Source organism: Nelusetta ayraudi, unplaced genomic scaffold (genome assembly GCF_046127955.1).
Source record: "Nelusetta ayraudi isolate G7.1 ecotype Tasmania unplaced genomic scaffold, CSIRO-AGI_Nayr_v1 ptg000135l, whole genome shotgun sequence".
NCBI classification, from domain to species: domain Eukaryota; kingdom Metazoa; phylum Chordata; class Actinopteri; order Tetraodontiformes; family Monacanthidae; genus Nelusetta; species Nelusetta ayraudi.
Genome location: NW_027466185.1, coordinates 6,264,544 through 6,282,388, shown reverse-complemented (window position 1 = coordinate 6,282,388; position 17,845 = coordinate 6,264,544). Strand labels below are relative to the sequence as shown.

Sequence of the window (17,845 nt, the reverse complement as noted above, 5' to 3'; positions counted from 1 at the left end):
ATTACTGTATGTGGAATGCCATGTCTGGCAAAGATGGATTTGGCATGTGTAATTACACAGTTGGACGATGTACTTGAGAGTAATGCCATCTCGGGATAATTTGAGAAATAGTCAATGACTACTAAGTAGTCCTTTCCTTAAGGATGGAACAAGTCCATTCCCACTTTATGCCACGGTGCTGTTGGTACATCAGTTATAGTCATTGGTTCTTTTGTTTGTTTGTTTCTGTATTTCTGGCATGTCTCGCATCTGCTTATCATGTTGTCGATGTCTTTATTAAGTCCAGGCCAGAAAACTCTCTTGCCCTTCTTTTACATTTTTCAACACCTAGGTGTCCTTCATGTATTCTCTGCAGTAGCTCTTGTCTGAGTGTACTTGGAATGACTATTCTGTTTTGCTTTAACAACAGTCCATCAACTCCACTCAGCTCACCTCTGACGTGGTAGAACTGTGGACAGGATCCTGCAGCCCATCCATTCCGCATGTTCTCCATCACGTGATGTAATTCTGGATCTTTTGCTGTCTCATCGACAATCTTCTTGGTCTTGGTGTCGGACACAGGAAGCGTTGTAGACACCATGTTGACGTGCATCTGGACATTCTGTTCAGTCGTGCTCACATAACACTTCACAGGTGCTCTTGACAATGCATCAGCAAGAATGAGATGTTTGCCAGGTGTGTAGATGAGTTCAATGTCATACCTCTGCATCTTCATCATCATTCGCTGTATCCTTGGTGACATTTCATTTAGGTTTTTCTTCATGATCGCCACGAGTGGACGATGGTCAGTCTCTACAGTGAAGGTGGGTAGGCCATATATGTAGCTGTGAAATTTCTCAAGGCCAAACACCAATCCGAGACACTCTCTGTCATTGACCTGGTTGCATATGCTACAGGTTTCCAGTGCTCACCTTCAGCCTGTAGTAATACTGCACCAAGTCCATCTTTCGAAGCATCTGTAGACACCTTGATTCTCTTGTTCGGATCAAAGAATGTCAGCACAGGTGTAGCAGTGAGTGCATCTTTGAGCTTTTGCCACTCACGCTCATGGGTGACTGTCCAGTCGAAGTTGTTGTCTTTGTGGAGGAGTTCACGCAGGTATGTTGTCTTTGCTGAGAGGTTTGGTATGAATTTCCCGATGAAGTTTACCATTCCCATGATGCGTACGATGCCTGATTTGTCTGTGGGTTTAGGCATGTTCAGTATGGCGTTGATCTTTTCCTCATCTGGCTGTATGCCCTGAGCTGAGAGCTTGTCTCCCAGGAACACGATCTCTTGAGCAGCGAACTGGCATTTGTTTTTGATGAGCTTTAATCCATTTTTCTGTATTCGCTCCAGAACATTGCTCAGTCTCTGATTGTGTTGCTGGATTGTGTATCCCCACACGATTATATCATCCACATAAAGTCTTACTCCATCCAGGCCTTCGATGATGTGTTCTATTACCCTGTGAAAGATCTCAGAGGCGGATATTATTCCAAAGGGCAGCCTCTGAAAGCAATATCGTCCAAATGGTGTGTTGAACGTACACAGCTTGGTACTGCTCTCATCCAGCCTAAGTTGCCAAAAACCTTGTTACGCATCAAGTTTGGAGAAGTATTTGGCGCCTGCCATCTCCCCTCGCTTTGGTATTTGATAGTGTTCATGTTTGATGTTTTCATTGAGGTCTTTAGGATCCATGCACATCCTCAACTCTCCATTCTTTTTCTTCACACAGACCATGGAGTTGGCCCACTCTGTTGGTTCTTCTATCTTTTTTATCACACCAAGCGCTGTCGTCCGCTCCAGTTCTTTTTTTAAACTGTCTCTGAGTGCCAGTGGAACTCTTCTTGCGGCATGTACAACTGGCTGTGCTTTGTCTTTCAGCTGAATTTTGTCTGTGAATGGCAGCACACCAAATCCTCTGAAGATGTCGGAGAAGTCCTGCACAATCACGTTAGCAGAGTCAGGTGAGTCAGTTATGCTGGTATTGATCCGATACACTCTTTTCACAAGCTCCAGATTTTCGCAGGCTTTGTCCCCCAGCAGTGAATCGAGTCCTTCAGGAACAATTGAGAAGAGCAGGTGATGCACTTTATCTTTGACTGCGACTTTTAGCTTGTATGTGCCTAAGCACTCAATGCTCTGTCCATTGTAGTCTTTCAGTGCGAGTGTTTTCTTCTGTATTTTTGGGGTTTTTTTTCTCATTGCCTTTACATCTGACATGCTGATTAAGTTTGCTTTTGCACCAGTGTCCAGCTTCAGTGTGATTATAGTCCCATTTATTTGCAGTGGTGCTATCCATTTGTCTGCTTCAACAGCGTTTATCTGTGTTTTTGGTTCTTCTTCATTATTAACCATGCCAACAAATAATGTGTGACCTGAATCCGTATCTTCCATGATATTCACAGATTTTCCTTTCTGTTTCTCTTTTCTTTTTGAAAAACACTGTCTGGCAAAGTGGTTCTTGCCTTGGCAGATGCTGCATTGTTTACCGAAGGCAGGACACTCTCTTGGCTTATGCTGCGTGCCGCATCGTTTGCACTGAAAGTGCACCGTTTTCTGTCCACTAGCCCTTCCTTGACGAGCATGCAGCTTGGAAATGGCGCCCACGTCTGCTGTTTCTCTCACATTCATGTTACTAGTTGCTGCTTCACTGAACGTCTGCACATGCTTTTTGCTAAGTTCGCTAGCATGGCAAATCTTCACTGCTCCTTCTAGCTTCAGTTCAGTTTCTCTTAGCAGTCTTTCCCTAATCTTCTTATCTCCAATTCCAAACACAATCTGATCTCTGATCATCGAGTCTTTGAGAGAGCGCCGAAATTGCATGACTGGGCCTTTATCTTGAGATCTGTGACAAAATTATCAAAACTTTCTCCTGGCTGTTGCAGCCTTGAACGAAATACATATCTCTCGTATGTCTCGTTTTTCTTAGGAGAACAATGGGCTTCAAACTTGACTAGCACAGTGTCCAACTTTGATCGGTCTTCTCCCTCCTCATAAACGAAAGTGTTGTACACTTCAATGGCTTGTGGCCCAGCTACAGTTAGCAGTAAAGCTACCTTTCTGGCATCCGGTTTCAAGTCCAGCCCCATTGCGTCCATGTAGAGCCGAAACTGCTGCTGAAAAGTGCGGCAATTGCTGTCGACATTCCCGCTCAACTTCAGGTGCTCCGGTGGTTTTAACTCCATCATCGTCGATCTCTTGGCGTTGCAGTCAGCCTCCTTCAACAGTAGCCTCACTCAGTTTACTCCTGGTACCATGTTTTGTTCTTCTTATTGGAATGAAAGAACGTTGTTCATCATGTAGAACTTTATTTAACGCCGAGCATTAGCTCCTTTACATATGTCCATCAAGTCTGATCTAAATCTCCTATATGTACAATGTACACCATTCATCAATAATGAACCTTAGTGACACCCTGTGGTAGGAAATGGAAATACACATATCATAACATAGAGCTGCTGATATCTCATCCCCCACCTGTTTGATTCAGTCTAACGGTGACAACCTGAGATTACAGTCCGTCTTTTTTGTTGTTGTGATAAAAGGGATTAGGATTGGTAGGTGCAAATAAAATAAGGAATTTGACATATGGAGAGACAGAATAGCTTTTCTTTTCAATATCATTTAACTTAATTCGCAAATGATTTACAATTGGATTGCTTTGTTACAGCATCATGCATTATGATTTCCACAGGAAATTGGTGACTGAAAAAATGCAGAACTTCTGTGCCACTTATGGGTGCAGCAATAGTCGCTCGTAGGATCACATTTCATCTGTAAGATATTGTTGGAGCTTTTTGATTAATGTTACGATTTAGTGCTGGTTTGTGTAGTTTAGCGTTTAGCATATACGTTTTTTTATTAAATATGGGTGTGTGCCAGCGTGTCTGCGCGTTTTTGCTATTTTCACATGAAAGCCTATGGTCATAAATTATTAATAAGTATGCAGTATCATAACTATGCTTATAACCTTTATAACAAACCAAACCGCTCAAAGATCGGTTGAAAATAGAGCAATTTAGGGCTATTCAAAATAACATGCACAATAAGAATACATAGTTATGAGTGAGAGAGGCGGAGCGAGGTGACTGTGGCAAGATGGCCGCCAGTGCGGACGTTCGATTCCATTGGCCAGCAGCGCGGATAAGACATCTAGCCTTCTGTATATATCTAAGGCTAACACCTGAAGGGATGTTTTTATAGCATCAAGCCAACTATTGGTTCGCCATCCAACGATTGCGTTTGATGATCAAATAAGTAAAAACCCTACCTTAAAAACTGAATATATTTCATGTGAAATTTCAATAGTTAAATTTATACGTTGTGTCTTTGCCAATACATGCCGCTAATTTCAACTGACTTCCCCTGATCCCACAATGCTTTGCAGCAGCGCGCAAAGCATCCTGGGATACAGAAGGATGCAAAGGATAGTAGCGGTGTATCCTTCGAATCAGCTAAAAGTAGGGCGCATTTCGAGGGCGCATCCGCAGCGTCCTTCGGATTTTTGGGAATTGGGACAAGCCTTCGGGCAGTGCTATGCTGTGACACAACTGGCCTTCAAATGCATGCTTCAAAGGATGCAGACCCTGAATTTAGACACAGCCATACTCTCTGAATGACAGCAAATGGGAAAGAGTTCATGTGAGCTTGCATTCTCGCACTTTTTCTGAGAAGCAATGGGTGTGGGCAAGCCACAGTGGACATTAAAAAAAAAAAAAAAACTAATACAAAATAATACAAATCAACAAATTAAGTAATATTTTTTATTGCATTATGGTACATTCATCCTTTTAGTAGTCAAACTATTGTTTTAGGTTTGGACACTAGGTAAGAGGGTGTAAAGTATGAGTCCAACTGGCCAATACTTGTCTTTGAAAAAAAAAAAATAAATAAAACATGAATACATAAGCACCTCACAGCAAGAAGGTTGTGGTTTCGATTCCGGGCCTGGGACCTTTAAGTGTGGAGTTTGCATGTTCTCTCTGTGTCTGCGTGGGTTCCCTCCGGGTTCTCCGGCTTCCTCCCACACACCAAAAACATGCATGCGAGGTCAATTGAACATTCTAAATTGTCCGTATGTGTGCATGTGAGTGTGAAAGGTTGTTTGTCCTCATGTGGCCCTGTGATGAACTGGCGACTTGTCCAGGGTGTCACCCTGCCTTCACCCTAAGACAGCTGGGAGAGGCTCCAGCAGACCCCCGTGACCCTGAGCTCGGGACTAAGCGGGTATAGAAAATGAATGAATGAATGAATGAATGAATACATAAGCATGTGGCTGGGTATTCATTTAGGAGTCTGGGATGCTTGTATAAAAAAGTGAAATGTGCAGCAGCTTGATGCACCCACTGAAAAAAACTGGGCTTGTGTTGTTTGACCAGGGCATGCCAGACCTTTTCTTTTGAGTGACAGTGAAAACAGTGTTTTATGTGTAGCACTGGATTTCCTTAAATGAAAATAAAAAAATATCAAGCAGGGAAACAAGTTTAACTGCTCTTTTTTTTATTATTATTATTTAGGCACATTACGGGACCACTTCCATCCTTCTACAGCAGCTTTTTAGTGCTACAGTCTGGCTTTAAGTGCTCAAACACCATACCCACCACCATAGAATACACCATTTTCTTAATTGGCATTACAGTCACACCCAGCAAAATGAGGCTGAATGCAGAGAAGCCCTGCATCAAGCAAAGTGCTGAGAGTGCAGTCAAAAAATTGACTGAAAAATCAGCCGGCCAATCAATTCAGAAGCCGTTTAACATCTGGTCAGTCATTCATTCATTACCATCCCTTCAGCAAAAAGGCACACATGACATTGTCAAAGTCCTCACTGAAACAGGTGTTTTAGGGATGAATTACAGTCGCAGGTGCAGTTACTCAAGTTGCAATGGTTACAGACACAAGAGGAACCACCGTCAGAAACACACAATCAAGTCCAGCAGGTTGGGTGAAGTTGATTTGTCGAGCAGTCCGAGGCTACCATGTAGCAGGGGCCAACAACAATTGAATGGGCATCAAGGGAACACAATAAGGCATTGGCATGCAGCCTGAGGTGGAAGAGTCTTCCTCATTTAGGACAGAGCAACACCCGCCAAAGGCAGAGGGACCGTTTGCCCAACAGCGATTTCAGTCCTGATACAGCAGGAAGCCGGAGAAGGTGCTGTACTTCCATGTGCTGCCATAGATGGCGCCGCGGTGCAACCGCAGCCACACCTGGTCGCCCTGGAAGAGGGGCAGAATGGCGTGGTTGCTGGCCGTCTCGTGGTCCGGCGCTCCGTCGTTGGCGTAGCCGGACACCACCACTTCGTCGTTGCGCATCAGGTTGATGTAGAGCGGCACGTTGACGGCCAGCTTCAGGATGTGGAACATGAAGACGTACGTGCCGCCGATGGGGCAGGTGAAGCGGCCGATGTGGGCGTCGTACATTTCGCCCAGGTTGCTGTGGAGCTGGTCGAACACGATGGGCTGGTCCAGGTTCCCTGGCGCAAAGTTGGCGGTGCGAGACGCGGTGAAGGCCACGTGCAGGGGCTGGGTCAGCGGGTAGAGCTGCATGGGCAGCACGGCGGTGTGCTGTTGGCCGTGGGGGGTGACCGGCACTTCCACGGTGGAGACGGACAGAGAGTCGCCCTGACCCGAGTCCACCGTCGCAAAGGCTCCTTCTCTGTCTGGGCTGCTCACCGGGGAGGAGTCACTCCATGCAACTGAGTGGAGACCGACAAGTTAAAATGCAGCTGACAATGACTTTAAAAGTGCATATTTAAAGGTGCAGTGTGTAAAATTTGGCCTGATTTATGATATTGATAAAAGCTTAACATACAACCCATAAATACATTAACAGGATATACTCACAGCACAATAAAAGTCATTTGGATTTCCTACCCTTACAACAGTTGTCATACACACACACAAGAATATCCATAGATCAAGGGTCTTGGACCCAGCTAGCTGCCATCTTGCACCACCATATTTCTAAGGAAGCCTGGTGTGGCCAATCCAGCTGCCTGAAAGACTGGGGAACACTGACATGCTTGACAAGCCCTCACCGAACTGGAGGGATCTCTTTATTGGAAAGCTGATTTTGCACCGTCTCCACTTCTTTATTTAGAGGCATCAAATAGCGTGCAAGATATAGATGTATAGTTACATTCTTCCTCCACGCTCACTTTCATAGTTCTACAACAAGTCTACACATGCACCAACAAACATTTGCCTTACCACTGGAGACGTGAGGCCCTCCTCCACGTCTGTAGTGTTGATATCCAGAGTCCTATGGAGGAAAACAGGGGTTACAAAATTCAAACAAGAGACATGGAGCAAGAGTTAAAGCTTGTGTTAAAAAAAAAAGAAAAAAAAAACAATTGCAATTTTACTACCATAATCATTGCCATTAATATACTACAGAGAGGTGATTGTTATCACCCATCAACAATCTCAGAAAGTTCAGTTAGTGATTGTCTAGTGACGGGCAAAAAAAACATACCGTTTAAAAAAGAAAAACAGCTTCTTTTTTTTAAATCTAATCAATGCTGCTGTTGATTGAAATTGGCAACCAACTAACCAAACAATTTTGAAGTAGAATTGGTTATTGTCGTTTGCCGTCTTATTTCTGTGGGCTCATAACTTTGATTATATACACTGTATATTACCAAGCCCATCAAAGACTCTACCAGAAAATCCTCAGCTGTAAAATGTCACAACATAAATAAATTCTAGAAAAAAATGACCTTACCCTTGTGTGATAGAAGACAGGACCCGACTCCCTGAAATGGGTCTGGGAAATGAAAGCTCCTCCTGAGGAGGATAAACTGATGTTGAACTTTAACATAAAAAAAGGCAATACAGCTAAAGTACTAAAGCAGCATGCCAAGACCATACATGCAAACCAAACCAGGAAATCAAAAAAACAAAGAAAAAGAAAACTGAGGTCAAGGAGTAACGTAGATGGATACCTCGGTGCCAACCAGGAGAGCGAAAGTTTTGTGCCAGTCCCCTGCCACCACGTGCCGTACCTCTCACAGATCCACTGGTGTAGTACGACTGGCCGTGTCGGGCCACATTTCCAGACTGGCCTGGGGACAAAAACATCTGTCCTCCGTTACCCATCGTGTAGTCTGACTGGTACGCTGAAGGCAGGACAGATTCACACGCATTCAGCCGCGGAGGCCACAGTGGATTAGCATCTTAGCTTAGCTTCAGGAGCACAGTGCTCGACAGCATACCAGGCTGTGGGTCTTCCTCTGACGGGGCAAATTCTGGCGGTGTTTGGGTGCTAGCGGTGCTGTACTTGGGCTCGGGGAACACTGCCGTATCCTTTTTGTAATTTACTTCCCCATTCTGAGGGAGGAATTCACATTTAATAAAGAAATGGGATACTGGAAAAAAAAATAAAAATATTTGCATGACCTGCTCGGAATTGAGATAAAATGGTTGGCAGTGGCCAATGAATGATTTAAAAGTGCATATTGAAAGGTCCAGCGTGTAACATTTGGCTTAATTTATGATTTTTATATTGATAAAAGCGTGATATACTGCCCATAAATACATTAAGGAAAGTGTACACATGCAGTACAATAAAAGTCATTTGGTTTTCCCTCCCTTAGAACGGTTCTTATTTATATATAAGAATATCCATCCAAGGGTCTTGCTAGCTGCCATCTTGCACCACCATATTTCTAAGGAAGCCTGGTGTGGACAAGCTCGGGAGAGGGAATGCGAGTACAGTAGAACGACTTGATGGTGCCGTTTCTTAATACATATACTACACTCTGGACCTTTAACATCATATTTTTTTGCTCTAACCTAAAACCTTAATTTTAAGTTATATCAAAACTTGACTTGAATTGTGGTAATGAGTATAAGAAACAACCTGTGTTACTGTATAGTGGAAATAGCCATGCGTGTCCTTTTTGGCCGAAAACATTTATGGGCCCTGGAGAATAAAACTTAAGAGCAGCCTCAAGCAAAACTTACTGACTGTATATTCTGAAAGTGTGCACACGCCACAGCGTGCCTGGTAGGAGGTGTGGAGAAGGTCTGTCCCTGAGGGAGGACAGAGGCGCAAGGTGCCACTTCGTCACAGGGGGACTGTCCCCCCGAGCGAGTCACTGGCGTCTGGGGATCAATGAAAGCGTTCAGAGTCACACGCACGCACGCACGCACGCACGCACGCACGCACGCACGCACGCACGCACGCACGCACGCGATGCCATTGATAGATGTCCATTTTACATGGGGTTGGCTCTTGTCCTCCAGGCTGATGGAGATGGTCGACTCCCTGCGGTAGAGCGGCGGGGAAGGGAACTTCTTCCTCTCGGCCAACGGCAGAGGCTCCTGCGGACGGTCGGTGAGATGACCTTTGACCCTCTAGGGCAGAGGTGATGCGCTTTTTGCAATGTTGCATCGTGTGGCTGTGTCTTACGTGTGCTGGGGACTTGGAAGAGATCTCCAAGTCGCAGGCTTGCAAGCACCGCTCGCTTTTTGAGAGGGCGGCCTTGTGCTCCAGCAGCCGGGCAGGCAGTGGGGTGGACTGAGTAGCAGAGGATGAGGAAAGAATGACACGTGCGAGAGATTTTGAATGTGAAAAATGCAAGTGAAAACCTGAAAACTTGAAGGGAAATTGCTTACATGCATTGTTTTAGGCAGATCAGCTGGGCTTTCCAGCTGCGTCTGAGCTATCGTGGAGGAAGAAAAAAATAAAAAGCACACAGACAAAACAAAATGAATGAAAAATTATAAATTAAAAATTCAATTCAATTCACGGTTTCATACTTCACAAAAGTCATTAAGTTTCAAATTAAATGTATCAAGCTTTTGAGCTCCGTTTATTTATAGGTCCAGTGTGTAACATTTGGCCTGATTTATGATTTTCATATTGGGAAAAACTCAATAAACTGCCCATAAATACATCAATAAAAGTATACTTAAAGTACAATAAAAGTAATTTAGGTTTTCTCCCCTTCGAATGGTTCTTATTTATATATAAGAATATACATAGATGAAGGGTCTTGCTCCCAGTTAGCTGCCATATTTCTAAGGAAGCCTGGTGTGGACAAACCAGCTGCCTGACAGCGCGTTTCATAATTACAGTGACTGCTCATATATTCATATACATATAGAACAACAAAGAAGAAGGTGGACTGTCCAGGTTTGTACTTGCAGGCCACCGTAGTTCACTGGTAAACTCAGGAGAGGGAGGGGGAGTCAAACAGCACTGCAATCTGAAATGTAACTACTTGATGTCGCCGTTTCTTCTTCAAAATCTACAAATATTACACACTGGACCTTAAAGTGTAAACAAACTGCTATCAATGAAAGCTCAATCGATTTAAAAGCCCTACATTATGCTCACTTTCAGATCATTCGCACAAAAATCAAAAAAACATTGCTGCTTTGCAGTGGAGAGTCATTTAATATTTAGTCCTCAAACAGAGGCCGATCTCACTGCTTGGTCCAAACCCTCTGCATGTTTTGAAAGGAGACAGAAACTGCGAGGAGGATGGCAACACCGGGTTGAACAAAACCAATGGAAAAGTCACCAAGAGGAGGAGAAGGCGATCCAGACTGCAGCAGCCTCAGTTTGGAGTGGCTGCTACTGGGAGAAATTTCCCCATCGAGAAGGGAGTCCTGAAAGAAGCAACGGTGGAGACAACTCAACCTTTGAAGTGCAAATGAGTGAATGACCACCTGTCCGACAGGTGACACTCTGATGAATTAATTCAATGATCTCGCCTGCATGAAACTGAAGGAGCCATGGATCTTGGTCATGAGGTCCTCGAGGTGTTGCTTCCTCAGGATGGGGTCTTTGGGTAGGGCAGGTGGAGAGCTGAAAACCTCCACCACAGGCACAGACATGTCAATCTCCTGTCAGGAGCGAGGAGTTTTGAGAAGAAAAACAAAAAACCAAGAAATTAAACAGATGTGCTCCCTTTTGCAGTGAAGCACTCACCAGTTTTGCATGCGAGTCCCCTTTGGCTTTTCTTTCTTTTCTCTAGAGAGAACACCGAGCCTCAGTTACAGTTTGGAGAACATCCAAATGCAAACTGCAACTTTAATGTCAACTTGATAGATACTTAAATCTTTAACAAACAAACCATTGTTCTACAGTTGCGATTCTACAGTGAAAATGAGGACTGCAGATTTAAGCTATTTGAGAAAGCAAAGGGGAAAGAGGACTTTTTTTCTTTCATATCGAAAGCGCTGCTTGTCTTATAAAATCATTTTTTCATTTTGTTCATTCCTACTTTTTTAAATTAACTACATACATTTCTGAAATTAAATTAGTGAACAATAAATAACTTCATTTAAAATACAAGTCACCACAAAACTATACAATAGAGCTGAATGTTTCACAGATTCTGATGGACACTCCGTTAAGCACATGGTGGAGAAAAGTCTCATCCAAAATGAGTGAATTAATAATAAGCAGTCAAATTCAGTGTGTTTTGGGAGAAAATCTGCAATAATGTGCATTTAATGTGACAATGCGGTGAGTCCCGACCTGTTTGCAGCCGGCAGACTGTTTCTTGGTGGTTCCGGGGACTTTGGGGATCAGAGTGGCGGCTCCTTTCCAGGTCTTGCGGACGGCGGGGCTGGGCGAGGCGGTGCCATCACAGGACTCCACGTCCCAGCAGTCGGGGGGCTCCCGCTCCCTGGAGGCCTGGAGGTCCTCCCTCCAGCTCTGAGTGGGGGGAGTCGCCATGTCAATCAGGTGCAGTCTGTTGAAAAACTGTCATCACCAATACAGCATCAGTGTAGCCTCCAACCTCCATGTAGATATATATACCTACAGAGATAGATCTATGCGTATAGATCTATGCAAACAAAGAGATCTATGACTGTAGATCTATGCATACAGCGATAGATCCATGCGTATAGAACCATGCATACAGAGATAGATCCATTCATGCAGGTATAGATCCATGCGTATAGATCCACACCCCATCTCACCTCCTTCGAAGCCTCATTTGTTTTTAACTTTGATCCAGCTGATGAGAGAAGAAAACAGCATAAATACAAGATAAAGAAATCAAGCAAAAGATGCATCATGTGACATTTTGAGCCTCATTTCTGGTGCTACGTTTACCTACCGTGGACAAATGTGCACAGACACAAACACCAATAACAATAATAATGCTTGTCATCAACTCACTGCTGTCGGAGCTCAACACCTCTTTGGCACTCCTGCTGGGTGCAGGCGGTGGATGGCTGAAGTACTTGCAGTTCAGCAAGCTGGTGAGTTCCTCTTTTAACAGTTTAACTGTAATATTGTAACAAAAAATCAGGAGGGCTACGGTGCAAAGACATGCATTGAAAAGAGTGAATTAAAAATAAGTAAATAAAATGCATGTATAAATCATATTTTAACAGCAGCGACAGTCTGCGGTCCAGCTGCTTATCTGCAAATCTACTAGAAATGTGAGAAAATCTGAAGTTTAAATCAGGCACTTGGGTTTTGTTCCAGAAGATGGCGACGACGATGATGATGATGTGGGTGAGGGACGTCAACTGTATGTCTCTGTACTCACATGTAGATCCAACCACTGGCTTGTCTTTTCCATCCAGCAGGTCAGAGTAGGCCACAGCTGCTTGCTCCATCTGCTCCTCCACACTGGCCAGTCACACAATGAGCACATGTCTTCAAGGTGTGTGTGTGTGTGTGTGTAACATTTGGTCTGATTTATGATTTTTATATTGGTAGAAGCTTGACATACTGCCCATAAATACTGATATTATAATATTGAAGTGTATGCTCCCAGTAGAATAAAATAATTTAGTTTTCCTACCCATAGAACTGTACTTATTTATATACAATACACATTGTATTTCTTTCTATCTATATAGAGAGACATATAGATAGAGATATGCATATATATTTAGAGAGAAAGATAGATATAGATATATTGAGAGATAGATATATAGCGCTAGAGATATAGAGACCGAAGTAGATCTATAGAGAGATAGATATATGGATCTATAGAGAGATAGAGATATGGATCTATAGACGGCTAGAGATATATAGACAGATAGAGATAGAGTTAGATCTAGAGAGAGATACAGATAGATATATAGATATACGCATACATATATTGATTTCGGGTGAGCATTCGAGAGAAAGAAGGTGACTTTGATTTGAAGCATTCTATCATAAATTCAAACATTGACATCCAATCAGAAGGTGATGATAAACATGGGAGTCTCAGCTTCAATTTGAGGGGAAGATGTTTCCATATGAAACGAGACGATACCTCCATCAGGCCTGCAAGAAATGGACCTTGAGATTCCGGCTGCTGCAAGCAACGAAACTCACGTCAGCCTGGTGTCTCTGGTGCCTCCCAGCAGGGTGGTGAGCCTGGTCAGGCTGTGTAAGCGCTGAGCTGGGACGAGGGGAGCGTGGTTGCAGCCAGTCAGCAGGTCTCTCCTGATGTGCTCCTGCTGCAGGCCGTGGAGGACCTGCTGGACCTGGAGGACGGTGCTCAGACGCCTCCTCTCCGCCTCCGTCTTGGCCATCTGCTCCCTCTTCACCACTTTCTTCTGGGCTCTCAACAACTGCAGAAGGCAAACAGAAAAGAGGCCAAGAAAAGTACTGGGGGTGAATTCTTTGGCACAACTAACAATTAAAACGGCCATCTAGTTCCATTAGGCGGACGTTCCAGTGAATGAACCACTCCAAGTAAAGGTCCAGTGTGTAAAATTTGGCCTGATTTATGATTTTTATATTGGTAAACGCTTAATATATTAAGGAAGCCTGGTGTGGACAATCCAGCTGCCGGACAGCGCATTTCGGACTGGAGAGCTTTCCTTATTGGAATGCTAATTTAGCACCGTCTGCACTTCTTTATTAAGAGGCATCAAATAAACAAAGTGTTATACTGTTTCTCTCCTTTCAATGGGAAAAACCAGTACAATATTTTTATCATATTTGCCAAGAATCCTAACCCTTGACTCCTAGTTACTCACTGAGCAAAGTGAAAGCCAAAAATATGTAGAATAAGAGGAAGCATTTCTGTTCACAGCAAACCTCTACCTTTTGATAGAGTAACGATTTCAACTACTGCGTCACAGCCACAGCACCACCGATTCCTCATTGCATCCAATTGACCTCAAATAAAACGCTTTGCAGCACCGACAACCTGATTAATGCATTGGATGTTCAAAAGCTTCTGTTTAAATCTTGTGTACTAGTCCCTTAATACGAATACGTGCTGTCAGAAAACTGGATTGTCCACACCAGGCTTCCTGGCGATGCAAGATAGCAGCTAACTGGGAGCAAGAAACTTAATCTATGTATATTCTTATATAGACATAGGAACCATTCAAAGGGTAGGAAAACCAAGTGACCTTTATTGTACTACAAGTGTACACTTTTATTAATGTATTTATCGGCTGTTAAGCGTTTACCAATATAAAAATAATAAATCAAGTCAAATATTACACACTGGACCCTTAAGGGTCATTTATCAAAAGTGAATAGCTTAAAACTGAACCACCTGGTAAAAACATGAATCCCATTGAGTATTAGTGCGTAACATTTTAGCATATGGCTGCAGATAACTTTTACAAATGTATCTAAGGGAAGAATATTAAGCTTTTACCAATGTAAAAAAAAAAGTATAAATTAAGCCACATTTTACACACTGGGCCTTTAAATGAGTCAGGGGATTCTGTGATGATTTATGAAATAAAAAACTAACAACTCCAGAACAGAGGTGGTCAGAGGTGTTCACGGTGTTTTGACTCACACTCTGAGTCAAGCTGTCCAGGGTTCTGTGTATGTCTCGAGCAAACTGCAGGTGGTGCAGCACCTCCTCATACTTCTCCACAGCTACCTGGAACACATAGAAGGGATACAATATATATGATATGATATGATATAGGCCCTGTCAGTGGTGTACTCTAGTTAATTGTAGTGTGTGTACTCTGAACAATGCAAAATAACAAGCGCCATGCTCAGTACTGCATTAAGTATCCAGCATCCACATATAAATTAGATTGTGAAATTCTTATTATGCATTGTCTAAATGTAAATGGATTGTAAGCAACAACCGTCATTTACAGCTGGACTTTAATTAACTGACTAACAGCAGTCACAAGAGAAATTTGTTAAAGAAAAATTAAATAATTCACATACTTATGAAAAAAAGTTTTAGCAAACAAGTGCAAAAAGTGGTGCAAACACACAAATAAATCGTCTGAAGCGTCACCAAAGCAACGACTGACTCTCGAACACATTCATTTCATTTTTAAATGAGAAAGTCAATGTTGTGTCCAAAACAAAACATATTGATACATATCTTTGCGCATTTGTTAGTGGTTGTACGGTAATTCCAAACCTTTTCTAGTGGATATACGGCGTATACCTGCAAATCATGTAGACTACACCACTGGACCCCATGGTGGCGCTATGCCGCCAGGTCTTACCATCTGATCCTTGTTCAGGACCTCTCCTTTGCTCAGCCTCTTTTTGTAGTCCTCCAACTTGAGCTGCAGGCGACACAAGACAGACGCGGTCCAGGAGGTGTCAGACACTCCTCTTCCCCCCCCCCCACCCCCCCCCCTTCAGCAGTCCTACCTTCTTCTTCTCCAGATTGCGAACTTTGTGTTTGAGGCAGATGAGGCCGTCTTCTATGTAGGTCTCGTAGCCTTGGTAAGCGGCGGGGGTCTCGAGGCTGAGACCAACGGCCGAGGTTTCCTTCTCACTCATGGCATCGTCGTCGTCGTCGTCAGCCAAACCCAGAGCTCTTCCGCCCCCCTCGGAGTTGTCGGGCGGAGGGGCGACATCAAGGGCAAGGAAAGGAGACAGCTGCACCATGTCGAGCTCCACCACTGGGAAATAAAAACAAACGAAAAAGACAAACAAACCAAGAGACCCATTTGTACGCTGAGCGAGGTGTCGCACTGAGCCAGGGCTAAGTGGGGGCTAGTTCTTTTTGACCATTGACAAGTTCTAAAACCTTTTCTTCCTTCTTTTATAACAACTGTTACTTTAGAATGTCCGTCGGACGATTTGGAGGAGTGCTCCGTCCACTGGCTCCACGTTTGCAGAGGGAGAAAACATTGCAGACGTGTTGATGTGACGCCATCAACCAGCCAACATCATTTTGATTGGTCAGAAGTGCAGCATTTGGTTTTTCGCCTCCGAAAGAAAACACGTCACTTTCTCACTCTGCAAACATTTGCTGCCGGTGTCTACGGTGCCATTACTTCAATAGGGTTTTTGTTTTGTTTTGTTTTTAAAGAAAAACGCAAATTTGTGAATTCACTCCTGGTGTGTAAGGACCTTCACACTTCCACGCTACAGCATCTCATGAAATATGCACGTGCGCTTCTGCACACATGTGTGCGTGTAATGTACTTCTGGCTTGATGACTGGCCTGGATTTTATTCTTGGTGGAAACAAGACACTCTAAGAAGTAATTTAATGCAACACTACATCTATAATCCCAGAATAGGAAGCAGCTGTTGGAAACTTTATTATTAATATTAATACAGATATTCTGTCCTCCAATTCATCAGACTGGTGACAGGCCAGTTGTTATAAGGTCACCCTGCAAACTTTTGCGGTATTCATGTTAGGTATCTACTTATTGCCAACCCTAAGTGAGTCTTGCCCCCCATCCCCGCCCCCCAACGAAAACCGTCTGGCTCCGCCACTGCACGAGCGTTTCGGAGGGGAGTTTGGGTCGCTGCCAACCCCGTGACGCTGCATTTATTGCCGCCGCTGAGCCAACGTGCTGCTGCCTCTGCATCAATCATGGAATCCGAAGCTTAACGCTAACACAAAAGGAGCACGGGAGCACGCAGGAAACAAACGCATGTGCCAAACACCTCTCATCAGTCTTTCATTTTCTCGTGGAAAGCCCATTGGGTTTGACGCAGACAATGCGCGAAAACGAGATAATTGGCAATCAATGAAACGGAGATCAATTAAAAAGGGATTGACACAGCATGTGTATGTAAAATAAAGTAAAACAAAAAAAAATAAAGTAAAATAAAAATAAATCAATAAAAAAGATGCGGTATCGGACATTAGCCAATCTCAAGTTCGAGTTGGCGGCCGGACGATTTCAATTTAACGAGCCCCCAAAAGAAGCGTCAGAGATTCCTACCAAACTACCGTGGGCAAGTGAACGCAGCTGGGTGAAACTCACCTTGTCGTCTGAGACTACTTCCCTCGCGACGGACACCGCGGCTCCTCTGAACGGTGGAACTCTGACTGAGCGGAGCCCCCCCACCCCTTCTTCCCTTCTTTTCTCCCTCTTTATCTCCGGTGGTGATGTTTCACTCGTAGAGATCCGGCCGACGCCCGCTCCCACCTTTATATACCCCGCTAGGGCGCACCGCACCGCAGGGGGAGGCGGAGTTGGTGGGGGGGTGGGGAGGAAGAACCAGGCGATCCACCCCGACCACATCCGGTGGCGGCACACCTGTCACCAAGTGCACCGAAAGCAACGCCTGCAAGCGGGACCTAATTAGGGACTGAGCCTCAGCGGTACGAACAACTCCGGAACAGAGCAGGTCTATCGCCAGGGCGAAGACCCGATTGTATTTCTTATGTTTTTATTATTACTCCACAGCTTTCGCCTCTAATTATGATAATTACATTTTCTAATCATTTGAGCCGACTGAGACGTTCCTGTTTCATCAGACTAATTAACGACTTTGCAGTGCTTGGAGGCTGTCTTATTTCTTTTTAAATTTTAATCAGAGCAGACAAAAGTATTCACATTCTATACTTAAGTAAAAGCACTAATACTTTTGTAAAAAAAAATATTATATACTATTTAACAACAACTATGATAATAAGTGAATTACTTTTAAAGGAAATTATTTTAAATAGATAGATACTTTTAAACACAAAAGTAAC

The 17,845-nt window shown here is 43.8% G+C and overlaps 1 protein-coding gene across 5 annotated transcripts; it reads right to left on the bottom strand.

Moving 5' to 3' along the window:
• Nucleotides 1–5,252: 5,252 nt before the first annotated feature.
• On the bottom strand, nucleotides 5,253–17,351 carry caprin2 (caprin family member 2). 5 transcript variants are annotated; one of them, XM_076011674.1, is made up of 20 exons: nucleotides 17,130–17,351; nucleotides 15,551–15,804; nucleotides 15,400–15,462; nucleotides 14,721–14,807; nucleotides 13,289–13,527; nucleotides 12,507–12,589; nucleotides 12,131–12,238; nucleotides 11,929–11,966; nucleotides 11,480–11,707; nucleotides 10,711–10,842; nucleotides 10,518–10,605; nucleotides 9,607–9,653; nucleotides 9,401–9,508; nucleotides 9,211–9,312; nucleotides 8,953–9,093; nucleotides 8,202–8,316; nucleotides 7,992–8,105; nucleotides 7,712–7,773; nucleotides 7,198–7,249; nucleotides 5,253–6,683 (listed from the first exon to the last, which is right to left on the bottom strand). In XM_076011674.1, the coding sequence occupies exons 2-20, from the start codon at nucleotides 15,788–15,790 to the stop codon at nucleotides 6,109–6,111; spliced, it is 2,622 nt and encodes an 873-aa protein (XP_075867789.1). In that variant the 5' UTR covers nucleotides 15,791–15,804; nucleotides 17,130–17,351; the 3' UTR covers nucleotides 5,253–6,108. The 5 variants fall into 5 exon arrangements, with proteins under 5 accessions (XP_075867789.1, XP_075867788.1, XP_075867790.1 ...); XM_076011673.1 differs by having other exon boundaries at nucleotides 7,932–8,051; XM_076011670.1 differs by having other exon boundaries at nucleotides 5,254–6,683; nucleotides 7,932–8,105; nucleotides 17,130–17,349.
• Nucleotides 17,352–17,845: the final 494 nt, after the last annotated feature.

Bases quoted from the DNA above. Each gene is read 5' to 3' on its own strand.
- caprin2 (XM_076011670.1), bottom strand. From the start codon at position 15,790: ATGGTGCAGCTGTCTCCTTTCCTTGCCCTTGATGTCGCCCCTCCGCCC. The intron at 11,708-11,928 runs GTGAGATGGGGT...TGGTGATGACAG, and splicing joins CAAATGAGGCTTCGAAGGAG to TTTTTCAACAGACTGCACCT. The intron at 6,684-7,197 runs GTAAGGCAAATG...GTCTCCACTCAG, and splicing joins AGGGCCTCACGTCTCCAGTG to TTGCATGGAGTGACTCCTCC.